At 40.7% G+C, this 26,601-nt stretch overlaps 1 protein-coding gene across 4 annotated transcripts in view; it reads left to right on the plus strand.

Moving 5' to 3' along the window:
• The first annotated feature begins 12,537 nt into the window (after positions 1-12,537).
• Positions 12,538-26,601, plus strand: part of SNAPC3 (small nuclear RNA activating complex polypeptide 3) — a 39,474-nt gene continuing 25,410 nt past the window's right edge. For all 4 annotated transcript variants that reach the window (XR_009223458.1, XR_009223459.1, XR_009223460.1 and 1 more), the window contains exons 1-3: positions 12,538-12,869; positions 13,570-13,647; positions 25,434-25,518. Coding sequence is in view for 1 of the 4 variants with exons in the window: in XM_058565831.1 (XP_058421814.1) it covers positions 12,553-12,869; positions 13,570-13,647; positions 25,434-25,518 (480 nt within the window). In the remaining 3 variants the exon portion in view is untranslated. The remainder of the gene's footprint in view (positions 12,870-13,569; positions 13,648-25,433; positions 25,519-26,601) is intronic.

The raw sequence follows: 26,601 nt of genomic DNA on the forward strand, positions 1-26,601 counted from the left end.
AACTAACTTCATCTAAAAAAGGGGTCAGCAAACTTTCTATGAAGGGCCAGATAGTGAATATTTCAGACTTTGCAGGCCATATGGTCTCTTGCAACTACTCAACTCTGCTGTTGTAATGCAAAAGCAGCCAAAGACAACATGAAAATGAATGAGCATGACTGTGTTCCAATAAAACTTTATTTACAAAAATCATTGGCAATACCATTCTCCAATAAAAGTAAGCAGGTCTCCTTGGAGAAATGACTGATTCTAGGCATTGGGCAGGGAATATATGAGTCAGGAGCATCTTGTAGTGCCAGCAAGTAAGGAAGTGCTCAAAAAACAAGAGCACAGGGAGCATGTGTGGGGAGATCAGAATTTGCCACCCCAAAATGTATCTCTTTGGCTTAATAATTTTTAAGAACAAAAGACTCAGAAAGAAACTTTGACCTTCCTGCCTAACTGCCTAAAAGAATTTAAGATAAAATACCTGTTTCGGGAAGGAACTAATACCTTAAGATAACTATAGTATAATATGAACTAGATGTGGTGGATAGGGAAGAACCTAGCAAGGCCAACTAATCAAAGTCCTCCCCATGTCCCACTGTTTTGCAGGGTATGGCAAACATTTGTTTACCAAATATTTGCTTTTCCATCTCTGTGTAAATTGCCTTTCTCCTCTTTGAAGTCCCAAACCATTACTCCCAACATCCTCCTTTGTCTTTAGCTGAAGATGGTATTGCCATTTTTGGCAAGTTACTCAGTTTTCCTGGGTTTCTCCCATGTATACATGTTATTAAACTTTGTTTGGTTTTCTCCTGTTACTCTGTCTCATGTCAATTTAATTCTTAGTCCAGTCAGAAGAACCTAGAAGGGTAGAGGAATATTATTCCTCCCCTACACATGTCAAAGGGATACAGGAGCCAACCTGAAAGAGCTCCCATTAGCCAAAGCTGGAACAGTCTGAGAAACCAAAGAAATAAGTAGTTGTTTCAAAATGTAGGTTTTATTATTATTCACGTATGGTGAAGGCTAACAGATCGGGAGAAGATCCGAGACAGACAACTGCCAGTAAAAAGATTGTCCCTCATAGTTCCTATGAGAAGAGGGCATGCCTCACTACAGGGGCCACACAAGGAAGCATCAGGGTTGATTAGGAGGCAGAGGGAGCAAGGAGGAGATGTGGGCAAGAGACTTTATTGTAGTTTCTGTGGGAAGAAACAGGTGAGGCAGGGTAAACAGGTTTAGGATTGACTAGTTTGAATAATTTCAGTGGCTCTGGGGCATAGGGGCTGTCCCTAGTTGTCTGGCACCTGGACCAGGCTAATTAGGGCAGAGGAATAGTAGCCCTAAGTGTGAGAACCTGATAGAGGAGGTGATGGGGATGTGGACTCTGGATTGGTTGGTTTCCATTTGAAAGGAGCACTCAAAGGAGAGTCTTTTACTATCTGTAGGAATTGGCTGTCCCTGGGAGGGGCAGTCTCTCCAGGGTCAGCAAGACTGCAGATGGCAGCGTATCTGAAACACATGGTGAATGCGGTACTATGAGACGATAACCCAAAGCATCAAATAAATATCTATGAGTCCACACTGATATAAAAAGATTGAATATTTTAAATAGATGGAGGAGAAAAGACAAATCTCTCTTATAGAATTCCAAATAATTTATGTAACCGCTCCCCACTCCAGGAGACGGAGTTTAATTCCCACCCTTCCCCCCTTGAGTATGAACTGTGCTTAGTGACTTGCTTCCAAAGAGTAGATTAGGGAAAGAGAAGGAAAAGTAACTTTACAATGGAAAGATGCTTTCCTTCTGAGTTGGGAAAGAATCTTATACCAGAGAGTACTTCATTATCTGATCCCACAGCTTCTAGCTTTCAACATTTTATATCATTTCCACCATCTATTCCTCTTACGTCAATGAATGTGTCACATAGAGGTAGTAGGGTAACTTAAGCAGATTAAAAGAATGTTTGGTTACAGAATCTTAGTGTTACTGCCCAAGGGGGGAGTCTTCTGCCAGCCACAAGACATGCCAATAGTCAAGATGCATCGTGGCAGGAAAGAAAGGATTTTTTATTTCTGCCTGCTAGTGAGCAGGCAGATAGCCGACTAATACCCCAAAAAACTCATCTTAAAGAACAAAGATTACAGGCCACTTATACAGGCGGCTGGTCTCCGGGTGGGGGAGGCATCTGGTCTCCAGGTGGGGGCAGACATCTGGTCTTAGTTCCTGAGTCTTCTGTTTTACTGGATATGCATCAGGATCGGAGCAACGCCCTACACCCTGATCTTTCAGTTGTCACTGATGATGGCTATCAGCAGATTCTCTGCCCGGGGGTCATCACATTCCTAAGGAACTCAAAAGAACAAAGTTATCAACTTATAGCAGCTGGGAAGGGCCATAAAACCCACAGAGCATGTTTTAGTTTGTTAATCAGAGGTCTTTCAAAATTACAATAGGCTTTTCTACAATATGGCTTCCCTCCTGTCAACCCTGTGTTGAGCCAGTACCATTAGGATGGATGCCAGCCTCATGTCATGAGAGTCAATATCCAGGTCCAAGTTCTATCCAAAAAATGACAGCTTCTCTTAAATCTCCTCTCCATGTCCGCCGTCGCTATAACCAAAAGGTGCCAGGATGTTTCCTGATATTTTTCTCTGATTCTTCTCACTCTGTTTGCTCATCCAAGATTTAAAACACCTGACAATAGATTTGACATTGTCCTTGGAAAAAGTTAATTACCTAATTTTTACATATCAGTAGAACTGAAATGGTGGTGGTGGGAGAACAAGAAACAGTAGAGGTATCCTAAAGCAATCAGCTGGGGCAATTTAGAGAATAAAAAGAAAGTCATTATGCAAATATATATCTATTAACAGTTATTCAGCCTTGAAAAGGATCACTGCTTAGAATGGAAGAGGACACTAGATTCAGGTTTTCCACCTCAGTTGTTAAAATTCCTTGTGATAAATGTCAGGCCCCAGAATGATTATAAATCTGACTCCTCACTAAATGGTTGTTATTATTATTCCACCAGCTGCATTAGGACTAAGAGCACTTCAGCTGTCTTTCCCGGTGACACCACTCCCCTTCTGTCCTACTCCTCCTCCTTTCTTTGGTGGAGAGAAATGCCCCTGTGGTTCCCTGGCTTCAGGAAAGCAATTCTCCACCTGAACACTCAAGCTATTGAAGAGAGAATCCAGGAATAGTACCAAGCAAAAGATTTTCTCCTTTTTGTATCTACAAAGAGGAATCCCCAACCCTTTTGCAGAGAAGAGCTGGCTAGTTCTTATTTTCCTAAAGCCTCACAATGTCTGAGAGGTGAGTGAGGATTAGCATTTGCCCCTACTCCCTTCTTACTAGAAAATGCCAGAGAGTTAGCGTAGCAGCAGCCGTCCCACAGCCGCTCTCGAAGGCCTTTCTTTGAACCTGGTGGGAATGCCTGCCCCTCGGAGCTGGAAGGAAAGAAAGATCAAGCACATTGTGATTGCCACTTACATTTAGAATTGAGGTATGCTCCCCTGCTAATTGTGGTCAAATGTAAACAATTGAAACATCAACTGGTTTAGAATATGGTCACAAGCAGTGTAACTTGGGTAATGCGTCAATAGAGATTTATGCTCAATTGAGGTGATGGTTGGGTTGCAAAAGAGTATTTTTTAATTTAGAGACATAGTTCCTATTTTTCAGATAAAACTCATCAGTGCTTTGAAACACATAAAGCTCTCAACGAAAAGAATCCTTTATATATTTGTGTGTGTGTGTGTGTGTTTCACAAAGGTGGAAGCAAAAAGCGGAGAAAAAAGGAGAGAAGTCTGTCTCCTCCCCCTTGTCTCTCTTTGATTATCCAGATTTTTCCCAATTAAGATGGCAACACCCCAAGGGAGGAATGTCCTCGAATGGTGTCCCACAATTGGAAATGTTATTCAACAAGATGGGACCAACAGAAAGTCAAAAGAAGACGATCAGAAGAATGAAGATGCCACTCAGTATGAAGAGTCCATTCTGACCAAGCTCATAGTTGAATGGTGATTTTAATGGTGCAATAGCGTTTAACACTCTGAATGTCATTTTTTGAAATATTGCTGTTAAGCATATGAATCTTCATGCATTTTTATTATCATCAAACCTAATTTTCACCCCTACCCCAGCAAACTCCTTTCTTTCTAAGATGTATCCTGTGTTGTGCTGGCATTAAGCCCCAGGGCTTTGCTCCACTGAGGGTCTGCCCTGAGTGTCTCCTCCGCAGCCTGAGGTCTCCTCCAAGCATCTTTCCTCCACTGAGGTCTGCTTCGACCATCTTCCATGCTGTCTTTTCTACTACTTTTGTGCTCTCTGTTCTCTCTCTCAACAACCTCATTATCATGGCTTTATCTACCATCTCCATAAATGACTCTACATATCTATGCCCTTAGCACTGTTCACTTCCATTTACGTTCAAATTTTTAGCTCCCTACTGGACATCTCCACTGGTCTCCAAATTTCCCGTGCCCAAGAGTAAAGATGTCTGGGGATAGGCCTGGATCTGAGTCGTAACTCTGTGACATCAAGGCCGTCACTGAAACTTTCTCAGCCTCAAATTCTCAAGTGGGGAAAATAAAAATATCTACGTTAGGCAGTCACTCTGATTGTTATTATTTCTCTCCCATACATTTGCTTCTCCCTCTATTGTTCCCTGTTTCTGTAATATTGTCACCATCTTCCAACCAGCTAGGCCTGAAATCTTAGAACCATCCTCCTCCTTCCTTGCATCTCTCCTCTTTCTTTTTCCTCTCTGTTACTCTATTGATCCTTTTCTCTATTCACAGACTCTCTGTTGCCTCTTGACTGGGCTATTGTACTTGTTTCCTAAATTACTTCCCTGCTTCTTGTCTCTCTGCCCAGGCCCCCTGTATAGCCTTACCCTCCTAAAGCATGGCTCTGTTCACATCACTCCCATTACGTATCTACTGCTGTGTAACAAAGGATCCCAAGATGTGGCAGCTGAAAACAATAAATATTTATTATCTCACAAGGTTTCTGTGGGTCAGGATGTGGGAGCAGATGAGCAAGATGGTTGCAGCTCAGTCTCCCCTGAGGCTGTAGTCCAGTGTTGGCAGAACTGCAGTCATCTGTAGGCTTCACTCGGGCCAGAGGGTCTGCTTCCAAGGTGGCTCCCTCACCTACCTGACGGGCTAGTGCTGGTGGTGGTAAGAGGCCTCTCCTCAATTCCTCCCCGCGTTGGCCTCTCCTTAGTGCTCTTCGAGTGTCCTCATGACCTACAGCTAGCTTCCCCCAGGGGGAGTGATCCAAGATCATACGAAAGAAAAAATTTTTAAATAAGATTTGTAATTGGGGCCAGAGGACAGATATCCATGAGCAAAATGACTTCCTATAAGATTATTCATTGCTGCGTTAATTGTAATAGCAAAAGACTACAGATGTCCTAAATGTACTTCAAAAGAGGACCAGTTAAAGAAATCTGACAGATCTATACAATGGAAGAATTAGGATGCTCTCTAGATATTAAGATAAAGGGATGTCCAAGATAGAACCTCACATGGAAAACATGAGGTCTAGAACACAGAGCAGCGCCATAGTATGCTACCACTAGTGCAAAAAATACATTTATATGATTTCTCTGGAAAGATACACAAGAAACTGTTAACTGAAGGTTATGGCTGGAAGAAAAGGGGAAAAGGAGACTTTCATTGTATGATATTTGTATCTTTTATTTATTTATTTTTTTTGAGGAAGGTCAGCCCTGAGCTAACATCCATGCTAATCCTCCTCTTTTTGCTGAGCAAGACTGGCTCTGAGCTAACATCTATTGCCAATCCTCCTCCTTTTTTTACCCCCAAAGCCCCAGTAGATAGTTGTATGTCATAGTTGCACATCCTTCTAGTTGCTGTATGTGGGACGCAGCCTCAGCATGGCCGGAGAAGCGGTGCGTCGGTGCTTGCCCGGGATCCGAACCCGGGCCGCCAGTAGCGGAGCGCGTACACTTAACCGCTAAGCCACGGGGCTGGCCCAATTTGTATCTTTTAAACTATGTGCCATGTGAGGCTATTGCCTATTCAAAAATTATTTTTAAAAATCTAGACCAGGGGCCGGCCCAGTGGCGCAAGCGGTTATGTACGGGTGCTCTGCTTCAGCAGCCCCTGGTTCACAGGTTCAGATCCTGGGCATGCACTGACACACCGCTTGTCAAGCTGTGCTGTGGTGGCGTCCCATATAAAGTAGAGGAAGATGGGCAGGGATGTTAGCTCAGGGCCAATCTTCTTCAGCAGGAAAAGGAAAGAGAGAAGGATTGGAATTGGATGTTAGCTCAGGGCTGATCTTCCTCACACACACACAGAAAAAAGAATGTCACTTGAAACGTCTAGACCAATTGTACACTCAGGGAAAAAAAGCTGAAGCCAGAGGAGAATAATGAAATACATGACTTATCTATGGGAAAGATTTAGACATCAGAGAGAACTGGACGGAAATGCAACTTGGACAGACAACACTGAAATCGTGGGAAACATGTGATTTCAATCCCAGGTGAGGCTTCCAGGTACCCATAGTCTAATTCTGAGAGAGGAGGCCTTGGGGCAGTGGTAGAATTACTCTGGAAAACAAGCTGAAAGAAGTTCACATGCAGAATTACATAAATTGGGAGTTGGATGGATTTTAGAAATACAATAGATCAGAGGTCACAAACTGATGGGCCACAGGCCAGAAGCTTATGTGTGGGTTTGGTCTGAATACTGTTTTTAAATTTTTTTTTTTTTGAGGAAGATCGGCCCTGAGCTAACATCTGCCAATCCTCCTCTTTTTGCTGAGGAAGACTGGCTCTGGGCTAACATCCATGCCCATCTTCCCCCACTTTATATGGGACGCCGCCACAGCATGGCCTGACAAGCGGTGCCTGGGTGCGCACCCGGGATCCAAACTGGCAAACCCCGTACCGCCGCAGCAGAGCGTGCGCACTTAACCACTTGCGCCACCGGGCTGGCCCCAAATTTTATATGAACTGTTAAAAGATAAACTGAGGCATATTATAAATTTTAAGAGTCTATTTGAGCAAAAATCGATTCAAATCAGGTAGCACCAAACCAGAAGTGGTTAGGAATGCTCCACCCACAGGAGCTCAGGGAGAAACTTTTATAGAGAAAAGGCTGAAGCAAAGCAAGGAAATTATTGATCAGCTATGGCTTATGATCAAATTATTGATCAGCTGTCCATGATTGGTTGTCCTTAGCATTTTTGAAGCTGGGCACCTGAGGGTTACTGTAAATATTCACTAAGATTACCTTTCCTCCTTGTTATGAAAAGAAGTTAATCTTGTCAATTTGCTATTTTCTTGTTTAACCTGAGGGGTGATCAAGGATCACAAGGATTTATGAGCAGTTTTACAGAAGAAAAAGAATGCCTTCAAGGAAGTTACGACCACTAGATAACCAGCCCCCAGCTGCCCTTGATGCCCAAAAGTCAGGTTGCCCAAGGGTTCATCTGGAGCAAGAGAAAGAAACACGGATTACCCCTTTGTTTCTCCAAAATTCCTCCTCCCAAGCCCCTTAGTTCTATAAAACCCCCTGCTTTCTTCTCTTGTTAAGGTGGATTTGAGAGAACCTATCCCCCATCTTCTCACTTTGGACAATTCGAATAAACCTTTCTCCATCTCCAAGCACCAGTGTCTCAGTGATTGGCTTACTGTGCATCAGGCACACAAATTTGAGATTAAGAGGTTCAGTGATATTTTGATTTCATAACCTTGATACATTTACAGGCTTAGCCTTTGGTTGCTTACATCGGCTGCCAGGGCATTAGAGACACTCAGTCTCATGGTCTCCTTGTTTAATGAACTTAACAAAATTAATTGCCCACATGTGAAGATCAGGAGATTTCACATTTTTTTAACAAAAACTAATTATCTTGCTTCTTTAGTAATTTAGGAAGCTCTAGTAGACAGGGCCCGCATTCCTGGATGGCAGCCATTGCAGCTTTGTGGTCAGAGGCTGGTACTCCCCAGTTTGTCACTGTTTACGCCAGCAAGCCAATTTTCATTGTCTGATGAGCCCACATAAGCATCTCAGGTGAGGAAACTAATGCTCTGTGGGGGCCTTTGAGAGCTCATGTCTTCCTGTTCCTATTCCCCAATTCGTAGTCTTTTCCTCGATAAGCAGAGTTGGGGAACCAAGAGCCAGATAATACTTCATAATCTTGGTTTGTGCCACTACTCAGAATCCTGACTCTAAACCACACCACCACCTCACTCCAGTGGTTGGTTCCTTAAGTTTGTTTCTCCCTCAGAAATCATACAAAGCTTACCCAGAATTATAGGGTAAGGGACGATATCTATCCAGGGACCTTGGAATCTTTCTACCTCCTTTCTGCTGTTGTCTGGTCCTAGTGCCAGGTCTAGCAATACCCCTGTCTTCTGCCAAATTTGCCACAGGGCCAGAGCTGCCTTTATCATGGCCTTGTTGGGGAGGAAAAATTTTTCCTCTACTCTCTTAGCTTCAGTAGTTGGGGTCCTGTGAATTAAACTGATAAAAGATAGAATAGCAAGAGAAAAAATAGATTTTTATTCATATATGTATGACATATGTGAGAGTTCGCAGAAAAATGTGACTCAATGAGGCAGCTAGAATTTGGGGCTTATATACCATCTTAATAGGAGAAGAGGAAAGGGAGAGGGGCACTTACAGGAAAATGAATGACTTTTTAATAGGGGATGGGGAGAAAAGAAACTTATGGAAAAAGGAATGACTTTTAGGAAAGATAAATAGGCCCTTAGGAGAATAGATGAGAGACATGATAGTTTTGTGACAGTCTTGGGTATGGTGCTGACGTCTGGTCTCTGGTGTTGAGTCAGTCTTCCCTGGTTGTGAGGAGGGGATTTATGGTAACTGAGTTCTTTTGGGAGGCTCTGCATTTAGGCAGATAAGGGAGTTAAAAAAAAAAAAAAAGCCTATTCTCAAATGGCTTCAGCTCAAAATAATCTTTATATCACAGTGGCATATTCTTGACACTTTCAGCCTTATCTTAAGGAGGGGCTGCTGATGATAAGACTCAACTGACTGCTGTGCTGTTGTAATTGCTGCTGGTGCTCACCACTAATCTTTCTTGCCCCCTGATCCCTGCAATCCATGCCTCTCAAGCTGCTGCTCCCCAATGCCACACCTCACAGCGACAATGAACCACCTTCCCCTGCCACGTTCATTCCAGTCCTGCCCCTAACCACTGCTGCTCAGGAACCACTATGGTCTCCACTCCTGAAGCCAATGTTATTAAATCTCCAAATATATGTCAGAGTTCCTCCACCTGAAGTGTGACCTCATTCTCTGGATTGAGAGCTCCCCCTGTTGAGGGATTTGGACCAAGTCTTATAGGCTGTGGGAAGATTATTAGTCTTCAGGTTTGAGACTCCAGCTCAAACCAGCTTAAGATAAAAAAAAATGACTGGAGGAAGATGGGCACCGATGTCAGCCTAGGGCCAATCTTCCTAAGCAAAAGGAGGAGAATTGGCATCAGATGTTAACTCAGGGCTGATCTTCTTCACAAAAAAAAAAAAAAAAAATTACTGGCTTACATGATGGCAAGTCTAGGGGAGAAGATGGTCTCAACCGCAATATTCCAAGTCACATTACTTTTCTCTTTGCCCATCTTCTGCCTTTGCTTATTTAAACTCTTGGCTTTCTTCCTCCTAACTCTTCTACTCGCTGACACAGGGCACATCCTTAGGTTCTCAGAATGGAGGGAGAATTTCTGAGCTTATAGACAAAATCTCAGAGGAGGATTCTGATTGGCTCTACTTGAGTCACTTGCTCATCCTTGAGCCAATCACTGTGGCCAGAGTGGGAAGAGTTCTTCTATGACTGGTAGCCCCAGGAAGAGCAAAAGGAGTAGGGAGGGTCAGTTCTAAGAAACAAAATGCTAGGCGGACAAAAACAACAAATGTCTCCTACTACAATGTACTGATAAATACCAGGGTGCCTATAAAAAGACACATAACCTAATTTAAAAATGGTCATAGGACCATGTAGGGGAGGAAGAACAATTCCTCTACCTTCTAGGTCCTTCTGGCTAGTCTAAGAATTAAATTGACATGAGACAGAATAACAGGAGAAAATCAAAGTTTAATAACATGTATACATGGGAGAAACCCAGGAAAACTGAGTAACTTGCCAAAATGGCAGAAGCTACTACCTTAAATACCATCTTCAGCTAAAGACAAAGGAGGATGTTGGGGGTAATGGTTTGGGACCTCAAAGGGGAGGAAGGCAATTTGCTCGGAAATGGAAAAGCAAATGTTTGATAAATAAATGTTGACCATGCTTTGCAAACACATTGAGAGATGGAGAGGATTTTGATTAAAAAGCCCTTGTTAGGTTCCTTCCTGTCTATCACACCTAGTTTATATTATACTACAGTTATCTATGGTATTAGCTCCTTCCTGGAACAGGCCTTCTATCTTAAATTCTTTTAGGCAGTTAGGGGGGAAGGTCAAAGTTTCTTTCAGAGTCTTTTATCCTTAAAAATAATCAAGCAAAAGAGACACATTTTGGGATGGCAAATTCTGATCCCCCACAACCTGTATAGACATTTCTCCAAAAATTTACAAATGGCCAATAAACACATGAAAAGATACTTAATATCATTAGTTATCAGGAAAACACAAATCAAAACCACAAGATACCACTTCACACCCACTAGGATGCCTATAATCAGAAGGTCAGATAATAACAAGTATTGACAAGGATGTGGAGAAGTCAGAATCCTCATACAATGCTGGTGGAAAACAGTCTGGCAGTTCTTCAAATGCTTTAACATAGAGTTACCATATGACCCAAGAATTTCACTCCTAGATAGACAGATCCATTTCCAAGAGAAATGAAAATACATGTCTGCACAAAACCCTGTACATGAATGTTCATAGCAGCATTATTCACAATTGCCAAAAGGTGGAAACAACTTTTTCATGAATGGATAAACAAAGTTTGGTATACACATACAATGCAATATTATTCAGCCACAGAAAGGAATGAGGTACTGATACACGCCACAAAATGGATAAACCCTGAAAATACAAGTGAAACAAGTCAGTCACAAAAAGACCACATATACTATTCCATTTACACTAAATGCCCAGAATACATAAATCTATAGAGACAGAAAGATTAGTGGTTGGCTAGAGCTGGAGGAGTTGGGAAGACTAGGGGGGGGTGATAGCTAAAAGGTACTTTTTGGAGTGGTGAAAATGTTCTCAAATTGATTGCGGTAATGGTTGCACAGCTATGTAAACATACTAAAAACCACTGAACACACACTTTAAATGGGTGAAGTATATGATATGTGAATTATATCCCAATAAATAACCAGGGCTCCTTCTGTGTGTCCTGCTACAGCCTCTGGAGCTTCTAAGAGAGGGAGGAAGCTCCCTCTGAAGCTAGAAAGTTTGAGTTCCAATCCTGCTGCTATTTCCTAGCAGTTAACTCCTTCTTCAACAGCAACATAGGGATGATAATCTCTGCCTGGGTAGGTGGTTACCATTTTTTAAAAGATTTTTAAAAATTGTTAGTGCCATGGAGTAGATTCCAACTCCCAGTGAGACTCAGTGTACAGTAGAACAGAACCCTGCCTGGTCTTTTTCCATCATCCTCTCATCTGGTGCTACATCAGACCAGCGCTGTATCAGCCAATGCTCTGCCGCTATTCACACGGTTTTCATAGCTGATTCTTTCTGAAAGTGGGTGGCCAGGTCCTTCTTCCTAGTCTGTCCTAGTCTGGAAGCTCTGCTGAAACCTGTCCACCATGGGTGACCCTGCTGGTATTTGAAATGCCAGTGGCTTAGCTTTCAGCATCACAGCAACATGCAGCCACTAAAGTATGACAATGTACAGATGGTGGTGTGGTTCCCTGACCGGGAAACAACCCAGTGAGAGCCCCGAATCTTAACCACTAGACCACAAGAGCAGCATTTAAAAATATCTGAGTTAATAATGTACAGTGTCTGATACACAGCAGACGCTCAATAAACACTATTATGTGTGTGTACAGTAATGCATAGGTGTATACACAAAACTGGGCCGTTGGGGAGGTTCTGAAGGAACCGGATCTGGGGGGTCCTGAGTGTCCCTGCTCTCCGCCCTCGCCCCCCATATCTTTCAGGCTCTGGGGGCAGTGAGGCAGCAGCGCAGCCCATGAACTCTGGAGTCAAGGAAAAGTCCCGCACCCCGGGGCCAAGAAAAGCAAAGAGCAGGACCGAAGGGCGTGGCGAGGCGGCCCTACCCAGCAGAGAGCGATGCCACGTAAGTATGGGGGCCGGGAACCAAGCCCGACAGGCTGCGGTGAAACGAGAGCCGCAACCGCCCCCAAAGCCGCCCGGAGCGGAGAACAATGCGCTCAGCCCTGCGCGCGGGGGCTCGCGGTGCCGCGCCCAGGGGTGGGCCCGACGCGGGGCCTGCCGGGAAACGTAGTGTCTGAATCTTGGCCGCGCCGCCCGGCCGCTCGCCGGCGGGGGCCCCGCGCAACTACAAGTCCCATCACGCTCCGCGAGGCCTTGATCGCCCGGCTTTTGCAGGGAAGGGAGTGAGGCGAACATGGCTGAAAGCAGCCGGGGTGGCTTAACGTGTAGCGGGGTGGGCGGCGGACAGGACCCGGTCTCCAGCAGTGCCGGCTGCAGCTTTCCAGAGTACGAGCTTCCCGAGCTAAACACGCGCGTTTTCCACGTGGGCGCCTTCGGGGAGCTGTGGCGTAGCCGGCTGCGCGGGGCAGGAGACTTGTCGCTGACGGAGCCGCCGGCACCCGCGCTGCCCGGGCGCCGAGGGGTCGCCGACTCCGGCCGGGAGGATGCCGCGGTGGCCCGGGATCTGGGCTGCAGCCTGGAGGCGGCAGCGGAGCTGAGAGCGGTGTGCGGGTGAGTGCGGGGCCGAGGGGCTCTTGCTCTTGGGGCCAACCAGGGTGCAGCCTTGCTCCTGCGCTCCGCTGGGACTCATCCTTGGGAGGGCCTGGCGTTTACTCCTGGGGCTAGAAGGGAGCCTTCAAAGCCTTCAGCCTGCCGGTGTCAGATCCCGTGATCGGAATGCACAATTTTCTGCGAGTTGGAGTGAAGGGACGAGAGAACTGCATCAAAGATTAATTTTTCTATTCGCTAATTTTTAAAGTGCTTGTTAATGTAGAAAGACAGTCAGAGTAAAAGCGACGTGTACCTGCCACTGACAAGACACTTTGACAATGGAGGAGCTTTAGTAATAGGCTGGAAGGAGACTTAATCAGAGGAGTTTTGAAACCTTGATTAACTGTGGTCTCTTTGGGGGACTTCTCGCCTATGCGATTACTGAAATTTTCCCCAAAAGTGCCTTATTGGGGTGAAAATATAAAAACTTTTAGCGATCTCTTTGTCCATTTAACAGTATTGGCCGCCTTCAATCGGCCATTTATACTTTTCTTTACAGAGGATCGGCGCAGAAATCATTGCCTTGAACTGGCCTCCTGTGAGCCGCCTGCTGGATTTTATCTCACTTCTTAATTATTCATTGATGTATTTAGGACACAACCCTGACTCGCTCGCTATGGATAAGATGCATGACTGCTTTTCCTTTTTGTTTTTGTTTTAGCCTTGAGAAACTGAAGTGCCTTGAAGAAGGTGAGGATCCAGAAGTCATCCCGGAGGATACTGACCTAGTGACTTTGGGGTATGGAGGACTTTGCTTTTACTCTGTGCTATTTATTTAAATATTTTTTCAACATGATATTATTCAAAAGTTAAAAGTATAGTATTGTTACCATCTATATACCCACCCCGTAAATTCAGCCATTGTTAACGTTTGGCCATATTTGCTTTAGCTGTATGAGTTTGAGATACCTGCTGTGTCTTTTTCTCTTGTTGAACCATTCAGTAATTTGCAGACATCATGATAATTTACTCCCAAATACATCAGCATGTAGCTCCTAAAAGTATCATTCTCCTGCATAATCAGAATGGTATTATTACACCTGAGAAAATTACCAGTAAATACATAACCTCTAATATCTAGTCCACTTTCAAATTTATGTTTATTTTTATTTATTTATTTATTTATTTATTTATTTATTTATTTATTTTTTTTTTTCCCTTAAAGCCCCAGTAGATAGTTGTATGTCATAGTTGCACATCCTTCTAGTTGCTGTATGTGGGATGCGGCCTCAGCATGGCCAGAGAAGTGGTGCATCGGTGCGCGCCCGGGATCCGAACCGGGCTGCCAGCAGCAGAGCGTGCACTTAACCGCTAAGCCTCAGGGCCGGCCCTATGTTTATTTTTAAATGTGTGTTTACAAAGGTACGGTTAACCCACTTACTAGATTTCAGGTGCAAGCTAAACACTCTGATAGTACTTCTCAAACTGTAGTAAAGGACTAGTTTTATTATTTTTAAATTTTTGACAGATCCATACTTTTGTAAAATAGGATAAAAATGAATTACTAGAAAAATGGAATTAAAAGACAAACAATAAAAGTCCACATTTTTTCTTAAATTTAACAGTAAAAAAAAAAATTCAACAGTGAAATAACTGTCATATTGCTGTGAATGTTTCTAAGAACTCACATATTCTGTCCTGACTGGGTAACAGATAGCCCAGAGATCAATTCCGATCTGCCAACCCCGCTTTGAGAAACACTGCTCTATGATAATACTACTATAGTGAAGCTGTGTGTGTAATTGTGAAATTTATAATTTCTAGTTTGTAGCCCACTCACTTCATACCACCTACCTCAAAAATTCAGGCAGGCATTTCAACTCTACTTTGGTTTCTTTTGTAATAACTACCAAATCTGTTTCCCTTATCTCTACTGCTTTTACATTAGCAAGACTTGGAGCACTGTGAAAGGCTCCTGACTTTCGTAGGTCCAGTCTTTTCTCCTTCTCCTTTACCCTTCACACTATCACCTGAGCATCCTCATTTGCTGAGAAATTGTCAATGGCTTTACCTCTCCTTTATGGATAAATTTCAGACTCTTTGCTTAGATACTTGCCAAATCTGCCTTTCCAGATTTATTTTCAACCGCTTTTCTCTTTAAAATGGCTCAGGATGCACGTGGCCCCTGTCCCATCTGAAACCTACCCCATATTTGAGACCCTGAGATTCCTTTCCACGTTACTACAACCCAGCTCTCTCCCTTAGCGAATAGATGCACTTGTAGCGTCTAGCAGTCTTCTCACATCTCTAAAGTCCTCCTTGAGGGTCCAGACTCCCCCATCTGTGTGTTGCCCTCAAGCCGATTGTACTGCTTTGCTCCGGTTGCTGCCCTCTAACTATTGTTGAGTCATTAGTTGGATTTTCCAAAAATGCACATCTGATTGTATCACTTTCTTGCTTAACACCTTTCACTGGCTCTTAGGCAAAAGTCCTGTGTTCTTAAGTGGCTCGCAAGGGCCTCTGTGGAGTGGGTCTTGCTGATCTTTTCAGCTCTATCTCTGCAGTGCTTCAGCCACACTACACTGTTTTTCAGTTCCTGGAATGTGCTCTCTCACTCCAGGCTTTTGTTCAGAACTCTCATTCTTCCTTATTCCCCTGGTCTTGCTGAGTTCTACTCATCCTTCAAATCTTAGCTGAAGGATTAAGGACTCCATTTAAGTCCCTTTATGCTCCTGTAGCCCCCCCCCATACTTCCCTATTGACATATTCATCACACTTAAAATATACTTGTTTAATTTTCTGTCTTCTTAGCTAAACTTAAAAGTTCCATAAGCTATATGTGTCACACACATTGCTATATCCCAGTTCCTAGAACTTTGGCACATAATAGGGAGTCAGTAAATATTTGTAGAATGAATGGAATAAATGAAACTTTCGTAAACCTAAGGGAGTGATTTTTAGAAATTGGCTGAAAAAAAGGTTGATAATAATTATAAACAAAGACTTTTTTGCTATAGTTAATAACACACTAATTGGTTTATAATGATTTTATTAAGCCATGTTAAATAGTAATTTTCAGACTACTTTCCACACTGCTTCCCCTGGCTGTATTCTAATACTAGATCAACTGTATCTCTTTGGTTGTCTTCTAGTCTCTTCCATAGGAAATGTGGGTAGAAATATATATAATGTAAAAGGAGTTAGTACAGCATTCCTCAGCTAGGATTATTTTGATATACTTTGAAACTATTACATTTAAAATATGACTAATATTAATCTTAAAAGTACCACAGGTAAATTAGACTTGTGCCAAAAGTCAAAATCTTTATCTTTACGCTTTCTCTTTCTCTAAACCTTCCTTTTTTCTCTTCACCAATAACTTAAAAACATAAAAATGAAAACAAAACCTAAGTATATGATCCGTTTATTACGGCATAAAATAAATAAATTTCTAGCACTTTTTCTTTTGCCTGTGTAACAAAGGAACTACTTGACTCATTTTATGCAATTGATAGAGGTTGATTCTCCTTTGGTATGTGCTGCCCTCCTTAATCCTTAGCAAGCTAAATAACTTACTTTCAGCACTTTTTAAATTTTTTGACTCCTTAAAGAGAAGATTTTTAATTCCTAGGAATAGGAGATAATTGTTACTACATAGGTGCTACTGAAACTTACCTGTCATTCCAAAAGCTTCAGCAACATTACTTTTAACACAATAGCAATTTCAGTTAAATTAGTCTGCCCATCCCTCTCACTTCTCTGGCTAAAAAAGTACTGTTCACTATGCCATTTAAAGGATGAAAAAGGGAAAGTTTAGAATCCTTCAAGGTAAAGAGAATGACAAAATTGGAGGACACTCTTATCGTATCATCAAAACCATAAAAAAAAAAAAAACCTCCAATATACCTGGGCTTTGTTAGAATGACAGAAAAGGGCAGCATTAAACTAGGAATCTTGTAAACCACCCCCCCACAAGTATCACAAAATAGGAAGAAATGAAATCCGTAGAGAATTTATTGTAGGAAACAACTGTTTATACAAATCAACTGAGGAAATCCTCCCTTCTCCCAGAAAATAACTAGGAAACAAGAAAATTCTTAAGTCTACACTCCAAACAGAATTGAATATACTGAAACAAGCATTTGAGGATATAAAAACACTTTGGATCTGAAATTTTAAAACTAAGAATGGAAAAGATGAGAAACAGGAGAAATGAAAAAAAAATGATGGAACTCAGGAAATGGAAGAAAAAGACAAAATTATCTCAAATGAATTAAGAGATACCTAAAGGAGAATACACACAAATGAAAATTAATGAGAGGCAATGAAGAAAGGCATGAATACAACCAAGAGAATGAAAATGCCATAAAGAGAGACATTGAATGAGTCAGAGAAAGTAGTGGGAACCCAAGACAGACAGAGATGACAAAATATATTCATATTACCAGAGTCCCTGAAGAAGAAAAACAAAACAATTGGACAAAATTAATATTTAAGAATATCATCTAAGAAAAATGTCCAGAATTGGAAAACAACTGGAATCTACAAATTAAAAGGGCTCACTGAGTACCTGGGAAAATCAACCCAGAATTATCAACTCTGAGACATACCGTAGTAAAACTATTAGATTTCAGAGATAAAGATAAAATCATCAAGGCTTCCAGGCAAAAAGAACACAAAATTTACAAAGGCAGAAGAATTATATTAGCATCAGACTCTGCAGAACTGACATACAAAGAAGGCAACAGTGGAGCAGGATTTTTTGAAAGCTCAGAGAAAGTGTGAACTAAGGCTTTTATATCCAGCTGAGATGTCCTTCAAATATCAAGGCTATAGAATAAAGTTTTTCACATACAAGAACTTGGGTAATTCTGCATCCGCCAGCCATTTCTTAGAAATATACTAAAGGATGAGCTTCATCCAACCAAATGATGACTGGGAAATTTTCAGCAAAAGAACTACTGGAGTACAGGTGAAGGTGGAAAGCTAAGGTACAGATATTGTGTATTATAACAAAATAGAAGGTTGCCCCTAAAAAAATGGGATGAGAAAAGAGAAAGAGGATAGTGTTTGGGCAATAGGTGGATTTTAAAGGATACTTGGAAAAAAAAACCCAAAACCTTGACAAACTACATAGTAAAAGGTTAAATAAGGAGATGGGTAATAAAGAGCATTAAAAATATGTAAGTACAAAGATAACCACTGGAACAAAAATACAAATACCAAACATCCCTCCTCAATTTCTAAAAAAATAGGCAGTCAAAAAATATACATCTCAAAATGAACGAGAAAACTAATATAACAAAATATGTATAATTAGAAAATGTGATAGAATTGAGACCAAAGGCATCAGTCTTATACAACTTGTTAAAAGTGGTTTGGATTTGGCTCACAAAACAAAAACTTGGCGGAGACAACAGACATATCTAAAATAAAGTGATTCAGAGAAGCTAAAAATAAAGCTTGGACTAAAGTATACCAGACAAATGGAAAGAAAAATTGAGCAAGTCTAGTAGTCCTGATATCAGACCAATAGAATTCAAGCCCCAAACATTAAATGTGACAAAGGACACTTTTTTTGTGTGTGTGTGAGGAGATCAACCTTGTGCTAACATCTACCTAATCTTCCTCCTTTTTTTTGCTGAGGAAGACGGGCCCTGGGCTAACATCCATGCCCATCTTCCTCCACTTTATATGGGACGCTGCCACAGCATGGCTTGACGATCAGTGTGTCAGTGCGCATCCGGGATCCGAACCGGCAAACCCCGGGCTGCCGCAGCGGAGCGCGCGCACTTAACCGCTTGCGCCACCAGGCCGGCCCCCAGAGGACACTTTTTAATGCTAAAAGCCACAAACCACAATTAAGATCGAATACTTATGAATATATGTACACCAAATAATACAGCAACCAACTTTATGAAACAAAACTGGGAGATGCAAGGAAACATAGCTAGAAATGCACTAACAACAGGACACTTTAATATACTGATCTCAGCACGACAGATCAAATGGTAAAAAAAAAAGTGAGGAGATAAAAGCTCTAAACAACTTAATCAATAGAATATATCTTAGGTATATATGTATATATATATGTGTGTATATATATATATATACACACACACATACACTCATAAAATTTACAACCCCATTATAGAGACTACACGGCACGTTCGCAAAAATTGATTGTATATTAGGTCACAAAGGAAACATCAGTAAATCTATAAAGTAGAAATACTACAAACAACACTCTGATCACAACATAATAAAATTAGAATTTACTAACAAAAACAAAAATCAGGGGGCCAGCCTCGTGGCCTAGTGGTTAAGTTTGGCGCCCTCTGCTTTGACGGCCTGGCTTTGGTTCCCGGGTGTGGACCTACGCCATTTGTCGGTGGCTGTGCTGTTGTGGTGACCCACATACAAAACAGGAAGACTGGCACAGATGTTAGCTCAGAGCGAATCTTCCTTAAGCAAAAAGAGGAGGATTGGCAACAGATGTTAGCTCAGGGCAAATCTTCCTCAGCAAGAAAAAGAAACAAAACAAAAAAACAAATATCAGGCTGTTACACCTGGAAATTTTTAAAACTTATTAAAGAACTCCTGAGCAAAAGGGGAAATGCACATTGAAATTACAGAATTTTTAAGAAATAATGACATTGAAAACACCATCAGAGTGTAAGGAATACATTTAAAACAGTGATTAGAGGAAAATTCATTGCCCTAAATAATCTATTAAAAGGGAAAGAATAAAAATAAATGAATTAAGTTTCCAGCTCAGAAAACTAAAAAAGAACAACAAAGTAAACCAGAAGAAAATATAAGGAGAGAAATAATAATGATAAAAGCAGGAATTAATGAGGAAAAGAATAGAAAAAGAATGGATCTAATTAATCAAAATCTTGGCTTTTTAAAATAATTAACAAAATAGGTAAACCATTAGCTAACTTAAGAAAAAATGGAAGAAAGTACAAATACACAAAATGAGGGAGAAATAACCATTGAAACAAAGTTTGAAAATTGTGAGAGACTACTTTGTAGGAGTTGGCAAACTATAGCCCACCAACTGGCCGTCTGATTTTTTACAGAAAGGTTTATGGGACATGTATGCCCATTTATTTACACATTGTCTCTGGCTGCTTTTGTACTACAATGGCAAGTTGCAGAGTTGTGAGAGAGACCATATGGCTAACTACCTAGAGTGTTTACTATTTGGCTGTTTAAGAAAAAGTTTGCTGATCCCTGCTCTATAGAAATAAATTTGAAAACCTAGATGAAATGGATAATTTCCTAGGGAATTGGAGATTACTGAAATTAACCATTTTAGAGTAGAAACTTAAGTAGACTAGTTTCTGTAGAAAAACAGAGAAAGTTATTTAAGGAACTGTCCCCCCAAAATTCCAGGTCCAGTTAGTTTCACAGGAGAATTCTACCAAATGTTCAAAGATCAGATAGTTCCAATGCTTTAGGGCCTTGAAAAGAAAGAAAAACTTCTTAATTCTTCTTATGAGGCAAGCATAACACTAATACCTAAACTAGATAAAGACATTACAAAGAGAAAACTTGAGACCAGTAGCACTCAACACTCATAAAATATTAGCAAATGATCCAGTGCCATATTAAGAAAACAATACACCATGACCAAGTGTATTCCAGGAATAAAGCTTGGTTCAATATTAGGACATCTATTAATATCGTATACCATATTAATGAATCTAAGGGGAAAAAGTCATTTGATTATTTCCAGAGATGCTGAGAAAACCTTTAACAAAATTCAACACCCATTCATGATAAGAACTTTCAAGGAAATAGAAATTGGAGGGCTACTGTTCCAACATGGTGAAATATATATACCTTAGTTGTAAAGCTAGTATCTTATTTAATAGAGAAGCAGTACAGGCATTTCTACTAAGATCTGGAACAAGGCAAGCATGCCCATTATCTCCACTTCTTTGCAACATTGTACCATAAGTATTAGCCATGCAGTTTGACATGAGAAATCAATTAGAGGTATAAGAGTAGATACAGAAGAAAAACTAGCTCTGTTGGCAAATGATATGATAATATACCTGGAAAATCCCAAAGAAATCAATGCTAAAAGAGTCGAGAAACAAGAAAAACAAGAAAAGAATTTAGTGTAATAGCAGGATACAAAATTGATATATTAAAAGCAGTAGCCTTCATATATACAAAGAGTAAACAATTAGAGGACATAATGGTAGAGACAATCTCATTAACAGTAGTCAAAAAGAAGTTTAAATACTTGGGAATAAATGTAATAAGAAATGTGTAAAACTCAGATAAGAAAAATTTTAACACACTCCTGAAAGATTCAGAAAAAGACTTGAAAAAATCAAAAGATATCCTCTGTTCTTGGATAGGAATACTAAACATCATAATGATGTCAGTTCTTCCTAAGTTAATTTATAAATTAAATACAGTTCCAATAAAAATACCAAAAGTATTGGTTATTTTATGGAATTAGACAAGTTGATGATAAAGTTCATATGGAAAATATGCAACAGTAACTAGGAAAAACTCTGGGAAGGAGAAGGAAAATTGTGAGGGTGAGTAATTTTACCAGATATTCAAATATACTACAAAGTCTTTATAGTTAAAACAGTGGGTACTAGCTCATAAATTGACAAATAGAAGAGAAAGTCCAGTTAGAGTCAAATACAATCCAGAGGTAATAAAAGAAAAAGATTGATAAAATTGACTACATAAAAATTTAAAAATTTACATGACAAGAAACACCATAAGCAAAGTCAAAAGACAGCTGCCAAACTTGGAGAAAATATAACATATGCCACAAAGAGCTAATATTCCTATTATGTAAGAACTTAAAAGTTGAGAGATAAAGACCAAAAACCCAATGGAAAAAATGGAAAAAAGACGTGAACAAATAATTCACACACAAAAAAGATAGAAAAATGACTCACAAACATAGGAAAAAATGTTCAAGCATATTCATAATTAGGGTAATGGAAATTAAAATGACACTGAGATACGTTTTCTCACTTATCAGACTGGCACAAATTAAGCAATATGATACATTCTTTTGATGAGGCTGCAGGGAAACAGGCATTTTCGTACATTACTGATGGAAATGCAAATTGGTACAACCCTTCTCTAGGAAAATTGGGTAACGCCTAACAAAATTTTGTAGGCACTTACTTTTTGACCCAGCAGTCCCACTTTAGCAATCTATACTGAAGACACATCTCCAACAATATGAAAATACATGATGTACAAGGTTATTCATTGCAGCATTGTTTGTCATTGCAAAATATTTGAAATACTCTAAATACATGTACATAGGAGAGTGTTGAACAAACTGTAGGACATCCACACAGTGGAGTATTGTGCAGCTACGCTAAAAGATGAGGAAGGAAGAACCAATAAAGCATTTCTAGGAAATACTGTTACATGAAAAAAGCAAAGCCCAAAAGCATATGTTCCCCTTCATGTAAGAAGGTTCACTAGGTGCCAATTTATTATATTGGTTCTCATCTATAAATTTATGCTGTTTGCCTGCTCTGTAAAAATGGCTGTTGGCCCTTTACGTTATTTTTCTTTTACCAGCTGCCACAGTATTAAGCTTTGTCAGTAAACAGCAAGTAAATGGTCAGTAAAGGAGAGACTTTACAGGAGGAAAGAATTTTGCTTCCTGGTCCCATGTGCTGGCTCAGCAGGGTCCTGTCGCACACACAGCTTCCCCGTGCCAGCTCCTGCGGTACGTGGCAGTCAGTAGCACCCGTGGCCCAGCAGCTTTCCCTGCCACTCCTCTCACCTTGACACCTCCCCTGAACAGCTTTTCCTGGCACCCTTGAGGGCAGATTTCTAGCAGGTTCCCCATATGGAGCACCATAGCAACTCCTCTGCCATTAAGTGAGTCACAGCCAGGCCCTCTCCAGCAGCTCTGGATCTCAGTCCTGGGGGAAGAAGAGGGAGGCTTCCTTGGTACTCTTTCTCAGCCCAAGGGATAGGGTGCTCCTTATATCTGCTATTCCTGTGTTCTCTAGAGTTCTCTTTTCTTCTTACTTGCTGATCCCTCACTGTTCCAATCTTCTGTTAATGTTAATAATTCTTTAGGTTAAGCTTTCTCTGTTCAAATTACTGTTGTTTTTGTGAGGAAGATCAGCCCTGAGCTAACATCGGATGCTGATCCTCCTGTTTTGTTTTTATTTTGCCGAGGAAGACTGGCCCTGAGTTAACATCCGTGCCCATCTTCCTCTACTTTGTATGGGACGCCACCACAGCATGGTGTGACAAGCGGTGCGTCGGTGCGAGCTCGCTTGGAATCCGAACCTTCGCACTCCGGGCCGCTGAAGTGGAGCACACGCACTTAAATGCTTGTGCCACCGGGCCGGCCCCCAAATTACTGTTTAGTTTTTTTCTCCTAATTGAATTCAGACCAATAGAGAAAGGGATATAAGAAGATACACAGGTATCAGCTTATTTGAACAAAAGAAATGGAAAGGATAAACCAGAACTATAGAGATTGGTTGCCTACAGGGGGTGGTGGGAAAGAGAAGGAGGGAAAGGGAACAGGTTAGTAGAGTCAAAGAGAGAATGACATTTCTCTAACTGACTCTTAGGACCATAGGAATGTTTCACGTATCTTTGACACAGGGCAAAAGTAATCAGTTAAAACCAACCAGAATGTGGGTGGTGGAACCCAAAATAGGATACAAAAACTAACAAATGAGCCTAACTGTTACAAATGAGTAACAACAACACTGGAGAGAATAGGGTAGGAAGAACTAACCTAAGTCTGTGCAAAAGCATATCTTGATTCAGTGTTACAAGGCTGAAGACAAAAAGAACTGTTCATGAGTTAGTGTTTCTCACAGAAGTGTAGGTTAGCAATTCTGAAACTATATTTTCTAGAATTGAACAAATAAGTTAATAGATTATAGATAATAGGAGCTGGGTGTCTTACTTGTGGAGAAAAACAAGGAAAGGTTGAAGGCTAAACTGAATCCTGTGATTTTACTTTGGGATTAGAAGTATCAGTATAAACTCATGGTTTTAAATATGTGACAGATAGGAACATACAGAAATACAGATATTTGTACATTTGTGGGTTAGTATACCTATGTATGTTTCCTGCCTCTCTCTGTTGAGGGGCCTAGAAGCTGTGACTGCAACAACAATGAGAACACCTAGTGCCTGGTACTGGTCTGTTACACACCTCTCCCAATAAAGGAACTGGGGCTCTTAGGAGAAATGGTTGATTCCAGGGCTGAGATAGGGCCCTAATACAGGATGAGCCTTGAGCATCTTATGGTACCAGAAAATAAGGAAATGCTCAAAAGAAGGATGAGGGCTTGTTGAAAGTACAGGAGCCAACATGAAGGAGCTCCTAATGGCCAAAGCTAGAACAATTTGAACAACAAACTAATAATAGTATTAGATTTTAACCTGTAGAATAAATAAATGTCTATGAGTTCATACTAATATAAGTGATCAAATAAATAAATGGGAGGAAAGAGACAGGTCTTCCTCATAATATCAATGAAGAAATGTATGAGGGACATAGAGAGTCACCATTAGGTATACAGCACAGTAATAAATGTTGCAGACAAAATTACTTTCGAATGCTAAAATTCTTGGGTGCAAGTTTGAGGAGAAATAAAATTTGTGTAGTTTCAAAGGATCTTCCCTCAAATACTTATCAAGTACAAAGGAAAAGAAAGTATCTTTCTAGTGTAGGAACCTGGCAGACAGGAACTTTTCCAAGGTAAACACTGCCAGTAATAAGACATATTAATATTAACATCATGTACTTCTTAATGTGATACAGTGAGAAGGACATCATTCTTGTGGTATTCTTGCCAAAAATGCATAAGCTTACTCTAATCATGAGGAAACAGCAGTCAGACCCAAATTGAAGACATTCCACAAAATAACTGTTAGAGCTCTTTAAAGCGTCAGGGTCCTGAAGTACAACGAGAGACTGGAACTGCAAAAGACTGGAGGGGAAAGGAGAAATAAGAAAGCAATGTGGTGTCCTGCATAGGATCCTGGGATAGAAAAAAGGGCATTAAATTTAAAAATTTGTGAAATTCAAGAAAAGTCTATAGTTAATAACACTGTATTAATGTTAATTTTCTGGTCTTGATAATTATTCTGTGATCACGTGAGATGTTAACATACGGAAAGCCAGGTGAGAGAGATAAGAGAATTCTTCATGCTATTTTTTCAGCATCTCTTTAAGTCTAAAACAAAATTAGTTCAAAATAAAAAGTTAAGTATTAAAGATGCTTTGGAAGACCCAATAAAGAATATTGAAGTGGTTTCTTTTGTGTATGTGTGAGGAAGATCAGCCCTGAGCTAACAACCGATGCCAATCCTCCTCTTTTTCTTGAGGAAGACCTGGCCTGGGCTAACATCCGTGCCCATCTTCCTCCACTTTATATGGGACGCCGCCACAGCATGGCCTGACAAGCAGTGCTTCGGTGCGTGTCCGGGATTGGAACCTGCGAACCCGGGCCGCCGCAGCGGAGTGAGTGCACTTAGCCACTACGCCACCGGGCCGGCCCCAAGAATATTGAAGTTTGATTTTTCTTGTGTCTATAACAGGGTTAGAAAGAAGCTCCTAGAACATCGAGAAGAAACCATAACAATAGATCGGGTCTGCAGACAAGAAACGTTTGCTTACGAGATGGTGAGAGTCTCATCTTTTTCACCTTTTCCCAGAAAACAGTAAACTCTCCAGCACTGGGTGAGTGTTAATGGTGACTAGATGGTGGCTCTGCATTGGATGTGCTTAGGTGAAAACAAACTGGAGAAACTTCATTGGGACTGGCAACTGGTAGGGGAAAAAGACCTACAGAATTCAAGTGGTGGCATGTTTGACTCTTTCAGATCTCTGCCTTCATTTTTGCTTTTAGTTTGGTTTTACTCTCTGTATTAGGCTAAATTCATGCATTTTCACCACCCTATTCCTGGTATTTTTATTCTACTCCTGATTTTTGTTAACCACATTCTTTCCTAATCCGTCATCTCTTAATGTAAACCCTCAGAAAAATTCAAGATGATGAGTGATGAGGAATTAAGTGTTAGTAGACATGATCAGTTCATTCAGTATGTATTCTTGAGAACCTACTATGTGTCAGATGCTGTGTTGGGCACTTGATAGTGCATAAGGGCATCTGTTGTCGCTCCCATTTTTTTTTTTATTGTGGTAAAATTGAAATAACATGAAATTTACCTTTTTAACCATTTTCAAATGTTTACTAAAATGGTGGTAAGTACATTTACTGTGCTGTGTATCCATCACCACTATTTCTAGAACGTTTTCATCATCCTGAACAGAAATTCTATACTAATTAAGCAATAACTCCCCATTTTCCCTTCTCCCAACCTTTGGTAAAACCTTTATTCTACTTTCTGTCTCCAACAATTTGTCTGTTGTAGATCCCTCATGTAAGTGGAATCATGTAATATTTGTCCTTCTGTGTCTAACTTATTTTACTTAGTATAATGGTTTAAAGGATCGTGCTGTAGCATGTATCAGGACTTCATTCCTTTTTATGGCTGAATAATATTCCATTGTATGGATAGCTCATTTTGTTTATCTATTCATGTGTTGATGTACATTTGGGTTATTTTCACCTTTTGGCAGTTGTAAATAATGCTGCTATGAACATTAGTGTACAAGTATCTGAGTCTGTTTTCTGTTCTTTTTAGTATATACCTAGGAGTGGAATTGCTCGATCACATGATAATTCTAGGTTTAACATTTTGA

The sequence above is a fragment of the Diceros bicornis genome, chromosome 22 (genome assembly GCF_020826845.1).
Source record: "Diceros bicornis minor isolate mBicDic1 chromosome 22, mDicBic1.mat.cur, whole genome shotgun sequence".
Taxonomy (NCBI): Eukaryota; Metazoa; Chordata; class Mammalia; order Perissodactyla; family Rhinocerotidae; genus Diceros; species Diceros bicornis.